The sequence below is a fragment of the Salvelinus namaycush genome, chromosome 1 (genome assembly GCF_016432855.1).
Source record: "Salvelinus namaycush isolate Seneca chromosome 1, SaNama_1.0, whole genome shotgun sequence".
Classification (NCBI taxonomy): domain Eukaryota; kingdom Metazoa; phylum Chordata; class Actinopteri; order Salmoniformes; family Salmonidae; genus Salvelinus; species Salvelinus namaycush.
Genome location: NC_052307.1, coordinates 31347392 through 31362448, shown reverse-complemented (window position 1 = coordinate 31362448; position 15057 = coordinate 31347392). Strand labels below are relative to the sequence as shown.

The following is a 15057-nucleotide window of genomic DNA, read 5'->3' as shown; positions in this document are numbered from 1 at the left end:
CTGGGAAGCGAAAAAAGTATGTTTGCTCTGACTTCTGCGGAGTCCGCCTCGCAGTAAATGCTATATGGCCACAGCAGACGTTGGAGTGACCATGTATAGCCTATAAGTCGCTTTGGATAAAAGCTTCTCCTAAATGCCATTTATTTTATTATTATTATTATATTCATTAAATAGGGTAGGCTATATAGCCTATGCATAGGTGGAGAAGCACCGGGCAATTATCTTTCCAAGGAAATGTATTAAATAAATATGATTAGGCTATAGTTTACTACATTGACTAGACATAAATATTGATCACCCATATTGTCTCCGTCTGAACATCGTCCCACTCCTAAAAGTTAGGCTATAAAACGTAGCTCAAGAGAATATGCAAGTCTCTCCAACTCTGCTATATTAAAACTAGGTCTAGCCTATTGGCTGATATATCTTGGTAATACCGATAGTCTAATATAATGGTTCACTTGAGATTGTGTTAATTTATGTATTTCTTAGGTTATTTTTGCCCATTTTGATATAGCCTATGCACCTAAAATAAAATTGTGGTACTGCGTTTGGGTTCGCGACCAATTCTTGCTGTAGTGGGAGCGGCGGGTGCGGTATGAAAGCTGCGGGATAAATAAATCAGTCCCGCACAGACCTCTAATGCCACGATCAGTTTTTCTTTAAACTTCTGTGCCATGTAATGATCATTATCACAGGCTGCGAGAACTCAAAGAAGCATTTGAGAAGATGTTAGTGAGAGCTGTTCTCTGCTCCATTGTATCTCTCTCACAACACAATCTGTAGCCAACTCATCAAACGTCAATGACGTCCATCTTTTCACTAATGACTGTCATTTCTGTGTCACAAATCACAGCTATCTGTGTCACCTCTGCAACGTGGAGAGGGTGGGAGTGGAGGGAGGTGGGGGAAAGGCGGACTGAGGTTGAGGGCTGAAGAGATGGATAAGAGGCGACAAAGGCATGAGGGGAGGGCGGAAGGGACGCAAAGAGAAATGGAGAGTGAGTAGTGAGGAGTGCTAGTGGCTGTGTTTGATGAGTCACAGTGTCCAGTGAGGTCAGATCAGTGAGCACACACACTGTTCTAGGAAAGGTGACTCGTTTGTGTGTGTGCTGACATGTGCCCCTACCAGTGTATTTCTAAAGTGTTCCTGTCTGAGTGTAGCGCTGGTGTGTGTGTTTGCATGTCAGTGTGTGCACAGCTGGTCCCACCTGGGGACAACATGTGACCCTCTGAAGTAGATGAGTGCTGCTGGGTAAATTGGTGTCTGTGTTTGTCACGATCTCTCCCCCTTTCTCTCTTGTTCTCTCTCTCTCCATCTGTCACACTCCCACCACACACACGTCAGTGAAGATGACACTCAAATGGCCTACTTTCAGTCTAATCTATTATATACTGAGCAAAAATATAAACAGAACATGCAAATATTTCAAAGGTTTTACTGAGTTCATATTAGGAAATCAGTCAATTGAAATAAATAAATTAGTCCCTAATCTATGGATTTCACATCACTGAGAATACAGATGATCTGTTGGTCACAGATACCTTAAAAAAAAGTAGGTGTGTGGATCAGAAAACCAGTCAGTACTGGGTGTGATCACCATTTGCCTCATGCAGCGCGACACATCTCCTTCGCTTAGAGTTTATCAGACTATTGATTGTGGCCTGTGGAATGTTGTCCCACTCCTCTTCAATGGTTGTGCAAAGTTGCTGGATATTGACAGGAACTGGAACACGCTGTTGTACACGTCGATACAAAGCATCCCAAACATGCTCAGTGGTCAACCTGTCTGAGAATGCAGGCCATGGAAGAACTGGGACATTTTCAGCTTCCAGGAATTGTGTACAGATCATGGGGCCGTGCATTATCATGCTTAAACGTGAGGTGATGGCGGCAGATGAATGGCACAACAATGGGTCTTAGGATCTCGTCACGGTGTCTCTGTGCATTCAAAAATAACATCAATAAAATGCAAATGTCTTTGTTGTCCGTAGCTTATGCCTGCCCTCACAATGTTGACGTCAGCAAGCCGCTCGCTCACATGACGCCATACTCTAAAACGACATTGGAGGTAGCTTATGGTAGAGAAATTAACATTCAATTCTCTGGCAACCGCTCTGGTGGGCATTCCTGCAGTCATCATGCCAGTTGGACGCTCCCACAAAACGTTTTGACATCTGTGGTATTGTGTTGGGTGACAAAACTTCACATTTTAAAGTGGCCCTTTATTGTCCCCAGCACATGGTGCACCTGTGTAATGATCATGCTGTTTAATCAGCTTCTTGATATGCCACACCTGTCTGGTGGATGGATTATCTTGGCAAAGGAGAAATGGTTACTAACAGGGATGAAACCAAATTTGTTCATAAAATTTGAGAGAAATAAGCTTTTTGTGCGTATGGAACATTTCTGGGGTCTTTTATTTCAGCTCATGAAAACATGGGACCAACACTTTACATGTTGCGTTTTATATTTTTGTTCAGTGTAATAACAATAGTGTTAGTAAAGTGATAGTTAATTTGATGTATATCAAACATTCAAATACAGAACAGCCTTTAAAGGTATTTAACAGGCAAATGTTTTTATTTGTCATGACTGGTTACTAGTTGTCCTCTTATTCATTATTGACATAGCTAATTTCACCTGCCTTGTACATTTCCATGGATATCAGTCCCATGCTTATTCATCGTTTATTGATCTCATTAATCTGGTTGTTGATTAGAGTTAATAATGATGTCCACCTGCACACTGACTGGCCAGCATTCAAATGAATGCTAATTCTCAGCCACCACCTGCTCCATTCTAGCCACAGCTCTGTAAGTTTCCATGCTGTTGCTGTTACCTAGCCAGGGTAGACTCTGCTTCTCAGTGTTCACTAGTGACACCTATTGGACAGACAGGAGAACTGTTGGTTACACTACTTGAATCCACAGCATAAGGGCTACGTAACACCTGCATATTCATCACATAACCATCATGACAGCTATTATCACACACACTATGATAACTGACTTTACACTGTTTTACAACTAACTGACACAATGTTTGACAGTGTGATAGTTTTCAGCAATTTTACATGTGGGTTGCAGTCACTCCTTGTCCATAAACTGCATTCAAGGAAACGAACATATTTATTATTTTCATTCTAAAGCACATCTATCACTTAAAAAAATATGCTTAGTGTGTGTATTAGAGGAATGTGTGTGTGTGTGTTCTAATTGAGTGAGTTGCTGGTGTGTGTATGTGTGTTGTCACTTAGCTAAAAATATAATACAATGCTTAGTGTGTGTATTGGTTTGTGTGTGTGTATGTTGTCACTTAGCTAATAAGATGTTAATAAGATGCTTAGTGTGTGTATTGGTGTGTGGTTGTTGTTCCAGACTTCCTCTGTTCCAGGCAAGTGCCTTTGCCTTCCTGGCTCCCGCCAGAGCAATCCTGTCACTAGACAAGTGGAAGTGCAACGCTACAGGTAAACACAAACACGCATATACACGTACACACACCCCACGAGGGCCTTCATTATGACCTGGTCTCACCCTCACTCTCCTGCCCACGTGAGCTGGCATCAGTAATGCTGACTGGCACCTCAGTTGGCATCAGATGAGGTTTTCAGGTTGGCATCAGATGAGGTTTCCAGGTTCGGTGCCAGTGTGTTAATCTATAACGTCGGTGTCCTGGAAAAAACCTTGTATCTCGCTTTTTGTAGATTTTGATTTTATTAAATGTAAATTAAATCGATAGTAGTCATGCCCCTCCATGTTCCATGAAAGTTTCATTACTCTGGAAGTATAACTAACAAAAGTAATACAAAATGCCTTGTGAACTAGCCTGGCTATTTGAGAACTGGTGTCAGCCAGAGTACTTGAGAACCTCCATGGCGATAGATCAGAAAATAAACCGTGACTTTTAACTTTTTTGAGATACACGTTTTTTCCAGGACGCAGACGAATACAGAATGATAAATATGTGTTTAAGCATTCTTTTATGTTCTTTCTGTTTTCTTTTCTTTTTTCCTCACTCCATCTTTCTCTCTGTTACTTTCTCCGTCCCTTTGTCAGTGGTTCCTTCCATGTTCAACGAGACCGAGCTGCTCAACACTGAACACATCTGGCATCCCCGGATACGAGAGGTGAGAGAGAAATTAAATGCGAGACGGAAGGGGAGAGAGCAGGAGACATGGGGGATATTTTATAGTATCCAATCTTTACTCTGCATAGTGTACAGAGAGAGGTCTACTCCTGTGTTCTGTGTCAGTATTGTTCAAAGCCCATGTTAGATAGTCAGCACATCCCAGTGATACCCTCTGGGCCTACACTGAAACGTAGAGTAGAAAGAGTTCTAAATGATGATGTTTGTTTAGACCTGTTGCTGTAACTCAGCCTTTAGCCGTGTGCGTTGTGTGTTTGCGTGCGTGTGACAGAGGCCTTTTAACTCACATTAACCTTTTATAAGGCTTGTGTAAGCGGGTTTGGTAACCTTGTTTTGATGCGTGTGTGAGGCGGTAACTCAATCACGATGTCACAATGAATAGAATTAGAGACAAGGACGTCGATAGACTATCAAGGCTGTACCAAAGTCTGTCTCTTTGCCCTCCAGATCCAGGGGGCTATCATTGTGTCGTCTCTGATAGAGGTGTGTATTGGCTTCCTGGGGCTCCCTGGGCTCTTGTTGAAATACATCGGGCCCCTAACTATCACCCCGACTGTGGCTCTCATCGGCCTGTCTGGCTTCCAGGCTGCAGGGGAGAGAGCAGGGAAACACTGGGGCATCGCCATGCTGTGAGTAGTATACTGTGGCTCTAATCTCTCCTGACTGACTACTTGTATAGTCCCCTATACATTCCCCAGCCCTCTATATGTTTTCCTATAGTGTCTGTTGTTGTCTTTGTCTTGTTATGATGCATGGCAAATTTAGGTGAAAACAGAAAGTAAAATGATTTCTTATCTTATCGATCTTTTGTTATCCTATAAGACTGACTCCCGCCCCACAGAGGCATCCTTAGCCAATCAATTATCATAGCAGCCCATTAAATAGCCAATCAGAATGAATTGCCGGCAGACGCAGTCGCCCATGCGGAATGGAGGTGGGAACCCGTAGTGCTCCAGACCGAGACCTCTAGGCCTAGGTTCAGAAGGACTGTTGGTAATTGTTTGTGTCTGCTACATTGTTATTCATTTATTTATTTTGTCTCTTTCGCGAAAATTTGTCTTGCGACTCATCTCAAACAACGTAACATCTGTGATTCTGTGCTATGTAAACTTCTTTGAGTTATCAATTAATTGATTTCATTATGTATTTTTTGAGAATTACACCTTTTGGATCCGGCTGTCTTTATAGCAGTCTTCAACGGCGGGTTATTGGTTCTCTTGACAAATGTTTAACTGTTCTACAAATCAAAGCAGATAGTGGATGTTTGCAAGTGTGCTTACTGCTTTTCCTTGACCCCTGACTTCTGTATTTCTTGCTCGTCCTCTCTCTCCCTCTCTCTAGGACTATATTCCTGGTGTTGTTGTTCTCTCAGTATGCGAGGAACGTACAGCTTCCTCTGCCCATCTACAAGGCTAAGAAAGGTTGGACCTCTTATAGATTACAGCTCTTCAAGATGTTCCCTGTGAGTACCCTGACACATGTGCACACACACACAGAGAGAGAGAGAGAGAGAGAGAGAGAGATGTGCATGCACAGAGAAATACACTGGCAGGAGCATACACACCTAGATACACATCCCCTTTCCTGGAGTGTGCTTATTGATCCAGTCCATCACAGTGCCATGTGAGGTAAGATAAATGGGCACACACTCCTCCATCTCTCTCCGTCTTTTAGATACCTCTTTCCATCCTCCCATTACCTGTCAAGTCCTGCTGTTCAAATCTTATTCACCTCCCCTGTTTCCTCCTCCCCCGTTCCTCTTAATAAGATCTGAAATGATTCAGCCCCCAAAGGTGCCCTCTGTCTTTGTTTTTTCCTGTTCTGAGCTGTATATAGATCTCCTGTGTGCCTGTCTGTCTGGCCGTATGTGAAATTTGTTTAGCCTACTAATTACTAAAACTGCATTCTGTTTACTAATCGCACTACATACTATTTAGAACATACTGTTTGGTAAAAACGTATGCAGTAAGCAACAAATATCAACATACTACTCATCCATACTGAGAAGGTGTCATCTAATGCGCAATCGTGCTTGTTCCTTACCATTCGTAACTTTCTGTTTTTGCATACCCAAACGGCCTACTATTTAGTATGCATGAACGGGTATTCGGACATGGCCTGTGTGTTGTAGACCGCCTGTACCCTCCATTCTGTTGGCAAACGTGCAATCACTGGAGAATAAGCTGGACGAGCTCAGTTCGAGACTATTACATCAACAAAACGTTAAGAAATATAATATCCTATGCTTCTCAGAGTCATGGCTGAACAAGTACATGGATAATATACAGTTAGCTGGGTGTTCTGTGCATTGGCAGGAGAGAATGGTAGTGTCCAGTAAGCTCCGTGGGAGGGGTGTCTCTTTGTTAACAACAGCTGGTGTGCAATGTCTTATATTAAGGAAGTCTCAAGGTTCTGCTCGCTTGTTAGAATATCTCATGATAAACTGTAGACAACTATTTAACTCAAGTTTTCATCTATATTTTTCATAGTTGTTTATTTACCACCACAAACCGATGCTGACACTAAGACCGCACTCAACTAGCTGTATAGGGCCATAAGCAAACAAGAAAATGCTCATCCAGAGGCGGCGTTCCTAGAGGCCGGTGATTTCAATGCAGGAAAACTCAAATCAGTTTTACCTCATTTCTACCAGCATGTCACCTGTGCAACTAGAGGGAAAACAATTCTAGATCAGCTTTACTCCACACACAGAGGCGCATACAAAGCTCTCCCTCCATTTGAGGTCTGACCATGACTCTATCCTCTTGATTCCTGCTTACAAGCAAAAACTCAAACAGGAGAAATCAGTGACTCACTCAATACGCAAGTGGTCTGAGGAAGCGGATGCTAAGCTACAGGACTTTCGCTATTGAGGAGTTTACCACATCAGTCACTAGCTTCATAAATAAGTGCATCGATTACATTGTCCCCACAGTGACCATACGTACGTGCATATCCCAACCAGAAGCCATGGATTACAGGCAACATCCGCACTGAGCCAAAGACAAGAGTTGACGCTTTCAAGGAGTGGGCAGCCCAGTAATGCAAGCCTACCAGACAGGCTATATATTTCTATGCTCACTTCAAGGCAAGCAAAATGGAACAACGTGTAAGAGCACCAGCTGTTCTGGATGACTGTGTGATCACTCTCTCCGTAGCCGATGTGAGTGAGCCCTTTAAAAAGGTTAACATTCACGAGGCCTCAGGGCCAGATGGATTATCAGGACGCTTACTCAGAGCATGTGCTGACTAGCTGGCAATTGTCTTTACTGACATTTCCAACCTCTCCCTGACCCTGTCTGTAATACAGTGCATTCCGAAAGTATTCAGACCCCTTGACTTTTTCCACATTTTGCAACGTTACAGCCTTATTCTAAAAAGGATTAAATCGTTGATCCCCCTCATCAATCTACACACAATACCCCATAATGATGAAGCAAAAACAGGTTTCTATAAATTAACAAATGTATTCAAAATAAAATACAGAAATATCACATTTACATAAGTATTCAGACCCTTTACTCAGTACTTTGTTGAAGCACCTTTGGCAATGACACTACAAGCTTGGCACACCTATATTTGGAGTTTCTCCCATTCTTCTCTGCAGATCCTCTCAAGCTCTGTCAGGTTGGATGGGGAGCGTCGCCGCGCAGCTATTTTCAGGTCTCTCCAGAGATGTTCGATCGTGTTCAAGTCCGGGCTCTGGCTGGGCCACTCAAGGACATTCAGAGACTTGTCCCGAAGCCACTCCTGCGTTGTCTTGGTTGTGTGCTTAGGGTTGTTGTCCTGTTGGAAGGTGAATCTTCACCCCAGTCTGAGGTCCTGAGCACTGTGGAGCAGGTTTTCATCAAAAATCGCTTGCTCTGTGCATCTTTCCCTCTATCCTGACTAGTCTCGCAGTCCCTGCCGCTGAAAAACAACTCCACAGCATGATGTTGCTACCACCATGCTGCACCAGGCCAAAGAGTTTAATCTTGGTTTCATCAGACCAGAGAATCTTCTTTCTCATGGTCTGAGAGTCTTTAGGTGTCTTTCGGCAAACTCCAAGAGGGCTGTATGTGCCTTTTACTGAGGAATGGCTTCCGTCTGGCCACTCAACCATAAAGGCCTGATTGGTGGAATTCTGCAGAGATGGTTGTCCTTCTGGAAGGTTCTCTCATCTCCACAGAGGCACTCTGGAGCTCTATCAGAGTGACCATCGGGTTCTTGCTCACCTCCCTGACCAAGGCCCTTTTCCCCGATTGCTCAGTTTGGCCGGGAGGCCAGCTCTAGGAAGAGTCTGGGTGGTTCCAAACTTCTTCCATTTAAGAATGATGGAGGCCACTGTGTTCTTGGGGACCTTCAATGCTGCAGACATTTTTTCGTACCCTTCCTCAGATCTGTGCCTCGACACAATCCTGTCTCGGATCTCTACAGAAAATCCCTTCAACCTCATGGCTTGTTTTTTTTCTCTGACATGCACTGTCAACTGTGGAACCTAGACAGGTGTGTGCCTTTCCAAATCATGTGCAATCAATTGATTTCACCACAGGTGGTCTCCAATCAAGTTTTAGAAACATCTCAAGGATGATCGATGGAAACAGGATGCACCCAAGCTAAAATCCGAGTCTCATAGCAAAGGGTCTGAATACTTACAGTACTAGTCAAAACATTGGACACACCTACTTATTCAAGGGTTTTTCTTTATTTTTACTATTTCCTACATTGTAGAATAATAGTGAATACATAAACTATGAAATAACACATGTAGAATCATGTAGTAACCAAAAAAGTGTTAAATCAAAATATATTTCATATTCTTCAAAGTAGCCACCCTTTGCCTTGATGACAGCTTTTGCACACTCTTGGCATTCTCTCAACCAGCTTCACCTTGAATGCTTTTCCAACAGTCAGCACACAAAAAAATATGATTTCATCCATTTTAGAAAAAGGCTGTAATGTGGAAAAAGTCGAGGGGTCTTAATCATTTCCGAATGCACTGTACCTACTTGTTTCAAGCAGATCCTGTGCCCAAGAACACAAAGGTAACCTATCTAAATGACTACCCTCCCGTAGCACTCACACCTTTAAGCATGAAATGCTTTGAAAGGCTGGTCATGGTTCACATCAACACCATCTTTCCAGACACCCTGGACCCACTCCAATTCGCATACCACCCCAACAGATCCACAGATGACACCATCTCTATTGCATTCCACACTACCCTTTTCCACCTGGACAAAAGGAACACCTATGTGAGAATGTAAGGTCTACACCTGCTGTATTCGGTCCATGTGACTAATAGATTTTATTTTATTTGCTCTGTGCCCCCTGCTGGTCATTTAATGTCATGATGGCTCATATATCTGCTGCTCCAATAGACCAGTAGACAGACGCTTGTATTGGTGACTCCACTCTAATAAAGTCCTCTTCATCACTCTCTCCCTGTCTGATTATAAGTTCCACTCTTTATCAATCTGTTCGTTACAGTTTGAACTGGTGACCTCACAACTCCCACATTGAAAAAAGTCATCATCACTCTCTGTTTGAAGGGCATTCTATAGAAGTTCTGCAGTTTTATTATGGTGTTCTTCACTGTAACTCAACAGGACATACTGTAATTCTCTGTGTGTTTTGAGGGTCATGTTTGACCCTTAGTGTTTCTCTCTTCCTCAGATCATCATGGCCATCCTGGTGTCATGGCTGATTTGTTTTATCTTTACCGTAACCAATGTTTTCCCACCGGAGAAAGACAAGTACGGTTACTACGCCCGCACCGACGCACGCCAGGGGATACTGGCAGCCGCACCCTGGTTCAAGATCCCCTACCCCTGTGAGTTACCACTCCTTATGGTGCTCAACCCGCCCCTAGCTAAGCCCAAACTCTGAATGAGAGCATCCAATAGCTTCGTAGGTTCCTCAAATCTAGAATCTTTTGGAGTTGTTTGTTCTACATCAATGTGTTGATGTGTTTTTATTTTTATTTTTTACCCATAGTTCAGTGGGGTGTTCCTACGGTGACAGCGGCGGGGGTGATCGGTATGTTCAGTGCCGTGGTCGCCAGCATCATTGAGTCCATTGGAGACTACTACGCCTGTGCCCGCCTCTCCTGTGCCCCCCCACCCCCCATTCATGCCATCAACAGGTACTTGACCTTGCTTGCATAGCTCCTTGCCTAATGCACCTCATAGAATCTGCTTACCTCACGCAGACAGAATGGTTTGAATCATGAATTGAGATCTGTCTCTCGCTCACTCTCTTTCTTTCTGTTTTTCTCTCTGTAGGGGTATATTTATGGAAGGTCTCTCCTGCGTGTTGGATGGGCTGATGGGGACAGGAAACGGCTCTACTTCCTCCAGTCCTAATATAGGCGTGCTAGGCATCACTAAGGTAACCATCACACACTTCTATACACAGAGTCCTACTACAAGTTCTATTCAAATATTAAATGTTTGTTTTAATTGGCTAGTAGTCTGCTTGGATTTAATTTGCTCTGTAGAGTGGGACTATTTTATTCTTCCTGATTCTTCGCTTTCTTACTCCCTGCTGCTCTCTGATTGGTCCTCCAGGTGGGCAGCCGGCGTGTGATCCAATACGGTGCTGCTATGATGCTACTGCTAGGGCTGGTGGGTAAATTCAGCGCGTTGTTCGCCTCCCTGCCTGACCCTGTCCTGGGGGCGCTGTTCTGTACCCTGTTTGGGATGATTACAGCTGTGGGATTGTCCAACCTGCAGTTTGTAGACCTCAACTCCTCCAGGAACCTTTTTGTTCTGGGCTTCTCCATCTTCTTTGGCCTGGTGCTGCCCAGCTACCTCAAACAGAACCCTCTGGTCACTGGTGAGTAGAGGACAAGTGGACTACAGATTTAGCTCATTGGCCTACTCCTTCAGTGTTCACACATCTAAAATGGCTGGGTAGGTCTCTGAACCCTCTCTCTCTCATTCTCTCTCTATCCCTCTTTTCTGTCTCTCAGGTATAGTGTCGATTGACCAGGTGTTGAACGTCCTCCTGACCACAGCCATGTTCGTAGGGGGGTCAGTGGCATTTGTGCTGGACAACACTATCCCTGGTGAGTAGACTGTACTATCCCACTATCACTGTTAGACTAAACTATCACACTACTAATAATAATCTACTACTGTACTCAATCATTTTGAGTGCATTTTGAGATAGAACAAGCATATCACAAACTGTTCCCTTCTCCAATCGCTCACCCCCTCATCCTCTGTCTTCCTCTTTTCTCTCTCTTTCCTCTCTCCTTTCCTCCTGTCAGGTACGCCGGAGGAGCGAGGGATCAGGAAGTTGAAGCGTGGGTCGGGACCCAGTACTGCGGAGCTGGAGGGGATGAGAACCTACGACCTCCCGTTCGGCATGGACTTCCTGCGCCGCCACACCGTCTTCCAGTACTTCCCCATCAGCCCCACCTTCAGCGGCTACCAGTGGGGCGCGATCCGCAAGGCCTGCAGACTTAGGGGGGGACGGGGGGGGGCAGGGAAGGCAGCCGAGATGGAGGGAATCACAGAACCAGGGGAGAGCGGGGTATAGCAGACTGGTAGAACCGGGCTGGAGGGAAGAGAGATGGAGTTTGGTACCATGGAAGGAAGGGAGGGGTGGAGGATTTTGGGTAGCGTCAGTGCAGTGTGACATGCTCAACCCTGTCTTGTATGTGTGTCTGTATAACACTGTCAATGGCCTATTCATGCTGTTATTAGCATGTTATAACCAGTGTCATGAGCATGTAATAACAGATGTCCTTATAGATGAAGTTTCAGAGGGAGTTGCAACATGCTCTTGTCTCTGTCTAGTATGTGAGCAAAAGAGCATAGGAATGCCTTAGACAGCCCATTACTGAGGTCCCTCTCTCCCCATTGCACTATTTCTTCTGGATCTTCAGTTAACACTTATTTTCTCAGTTAACCTGTCTACATCAGTCAATCTGTCTACGTTCATTCCAAGGGGAATGGTAAGAAAAGGTTTGTTCTCTGCTGTTTAACCAAAATCCCAGTGGCCTCTGTGTGTGTGTGCGCCCACCCATGACATTGTGATGGGGTTGAGTGTGTCACTTGCGCTGGCACATTTCCTGTTTCCGGACAGATGGACAGAGACAGACAGACAGATGGATGGACAGTATCTCGTTTACGGCAAAAGTTTAAAGCTGAATGATTGCCACCTTACAGACCCATTGAGAATCAGACGCAGCTGGTCAGTCAGCCCTGTTTAGCAAACCTACACTTCCCAAGGTGGTTATGGGAAATGTAGTCTCCTGTTGAAAGGGGATTGGATGGAATTGAGGCTTTATGAAAATTGACATTAGACTAATAATTGGCCTGCACACTAAATGTACACACACACACACACACACACAGGCAAGCACACTACCAAATACAAGCAAGGCAAGGTCATGCAGATACTGTTGATGAAAGTGGCTTGTCAGACCTTAGCCATGCAAAGTGATTGTAGTGTTCGTTTTACATTATTAGAGTTAATGCACAGAATGTTTACTGGAACCTGCCCCTCTATTTGGCTTCTATTACCCGTTTAAGTCAAACACACAATTAGGGCTGTTATGGTGACCGTATTACCACAACACCGGCAGTCACGAGTCATGACCGCAGTCAAATTCCACGTGACCGCTGAGTCATGGAAACTAGGCTTCTCCAAAACTGCGCTTTGATGGTCATTAATAGCCTACCAAATTTGCAAAAAGTCACAGCCTTGTACTCAGCGCTGTATTGTCCCTCTAATCACTCTGACATCAATGCAAATGTAATCAAAAATTAAATTAAACACTTAATGAGAGCCCTGGAATTCAGAGTTGGAGCGGAATAGGATCACCTTTGTGCAGCTAGATATAACCAGCTCCTCACAGCTCAACCTGAACTCAAGGGTAGACGTAACATAGTAAATGTAAATCCGAGACACTCCATTTAGTATGACATGTTACATTTCATATGGTATGTATTAATTTGCTGTGATAACCATACCAAACGTAACATATACTAATTAGTGTCCCAGATATACGTTTACTACACAACATGAACAAATACTACACAACATGACCAAAAGTATGTGGAAACCTGCTCGTCAAACATCTCATTCCAAAATCATGGGCATTAATATGGAGTTTGTCCCCCCTTTGCTGCCACAACAGCCTCCACTCTTCTGGGAAGGCTTTCCACTAGAAGTTGGAACATTGCTGCATGGACTTGCTTCCATTCAACAACAAGAGCATTAGTGAGGTCGGGAACTGATGTTGGGCGATTAGGCCTGGCTCGCAGACACCATTCCAATTCATCCCAAAGGTGTTCGATGGGGTTGAAGTCAAGGCTCTGTGCAGGCCAGTTAAGTTCTTCCACACCGATCTAGACATTTCTGCATGGACCTCGCTTTGTGCATGGGGGCATTGTCATGCTGGGCCTTCCCCAAACTGTTGCCACAAAGTTGGAAGCTACAGAATCATCTAGAATGTCATTTTATGCTGTAGCATTGATTTCCCTTCACTGGAACTAAGGGACCTAGCCCGAACCATGAAAATGGCCCCAGACCATAATTCCTCTTCCACCAAACTTTACAGTGGGCACTATGCATTCGGGCAGGTAGCGTTCTCCTGGTATCCGCCAAACCGAAATTCGTTCGTCAGACTGCCAGATGGTGAATCGTGATTCATCACTCCAGAGAACGAATTTCCACTGATCCAGAGTCCAATGGCGGTGAGCTTTACACCACTCCAGCTGAAGCTTGGCATTGCGCATGATGATTTGAGGCTTGGAAACCTATTTCATGAAGCTCCCGACACACAGTTATTGTGCTGACGTTGCTTCCAGAGGCAGTTTGAAGACAGACAATTTTTACGTGCTACGCGCTTCAGCACTCGGTGGTCCCATTCTGTGAGCTTGTGTGGCCTACCACTTCAGGGCTGAGCCGTTTTTGAGCCTAGACGTTTCCACTTCAGAATAGCAGCCCTTACAGTTGACCATGTCAGTTCTAATAGGGCAGAAATTTAACGAACTGACTTGTTGGAAAGGCGGCATCCTATGACGGTGCCACGTTGAAAGTCACTGAGCTCTTCAGTAAGGCCATTCCACTGCCAATGACTGTCTATGGAGTTTGCATGGCTGTGTGCTCGATTTTAGAAAACCGGTGAAATAGCCGAATCCACAAATTTTGAAGGAGTGTCCACATACTTTTGTATATATAGTGTATGTTATGTCTAGTCTATGAGACCATGCTGCATAGCTGGGGTTTTATTTTTGCCCCCGCTACGGACGGCTATACCGTATCGGCTATATCATATTGGTTCGCTAATACAAGACTAGGAAAAGACCCAGTGCACTACATTTGTGATTGTTATATATACAGTACCAGTCAAAAGTTTGGACCCCAACTCATTCAAGGGTTTTTCTTTATTTTTACTATTTTCTACATTGTAGAATAATAGTGAAGACATCATAACTATGAAATAACACATATGGAATCATGTAGTAAGTAAAAAAGTGTTATACAAATATATGTTAGATTCTTCAAAGTAGCCACCCTTTGCCTTGATGACAGCTTTGCACATGCTTCACCTGGAATGCTTTTCCAACAGTCTTGAAGGAGTTCCCACATATGCTGAGCACTTGTTGGCTGCTTTTCCTTCACTCTGCTGTCCAACTCATCCCAAACCATCTCAATTGGGTTAAGGTTGGATGATTGTGGAGGCCAGGTCATCTGATGTAGCACTCTATCAATCTCCTTCTTCGTCAAATAGCCCTTACACAGCCTGGAGGTATGTTGGGTCATTGTCCTGTTGAAAAACAAATGATAGTCCCACTAAGCGCAAACCAGATGGGTTGGTGTATCGCTGCAGAATGCTGTGGTAGCCATGTTGGTTAAGTGTGCCTTGAATTCTAAATAAATCACAGACAGTGTCACCATCACACCACCAC

General features: G+C 44.2%; 1 protein-coding gene across 2 annotated transcripts in view; it reads left to right on the top strand.

Annotated features, from left to right (window-relative positions):
• The window catches only part of LOC120034295 (solute carrier family 23 member 2-like), a 58842-nt gene extending 46796 nt beyond the window's left edge, over window positions 1–12046 (top strand). For both annotated transcript variants that reach the window (XM_038980914.1, XM_038980835.1), the window contains exons 6-15: window positions 3382–3470; window positions 4060–4130; window positions 4598–4779; window positions 5492–5612; window positions 9806–9962; window positions 10127–10274; window positions 10414–10519; window positions 10699–10966; window positions 11103–11198; window positions 11403–12046. In XM_038980914.1, the coding sequence (XP_038836842.1) occupies window positions 3382–3470; window positions 4060–4130; window positions 4598–4779; window positions 5492–5612; window positions 9806–9962; window positions 10127–10274; window positions 10414–10519; window positions 10699–10966; window positions 11103–11198; window positions 11403–11674 (1510 nt within the window). In that variant the 3' untranslated portion in view covers window positions 11675–12046. The remainder of the gene's footprint in view (window positions 1–3381; window positions 3471–4059; window positions 4131–4597; window positions 4780–5491; window positions 5613–9805; window positions 9963–10126; window positions 10275–10413; window positions 10520–10698; window positions 10967–11102; window positions 11199–11402) is intronic.
• The last annotated feature ends 3011 nt before the right edge of the window (window positions 12047–15057 follow it).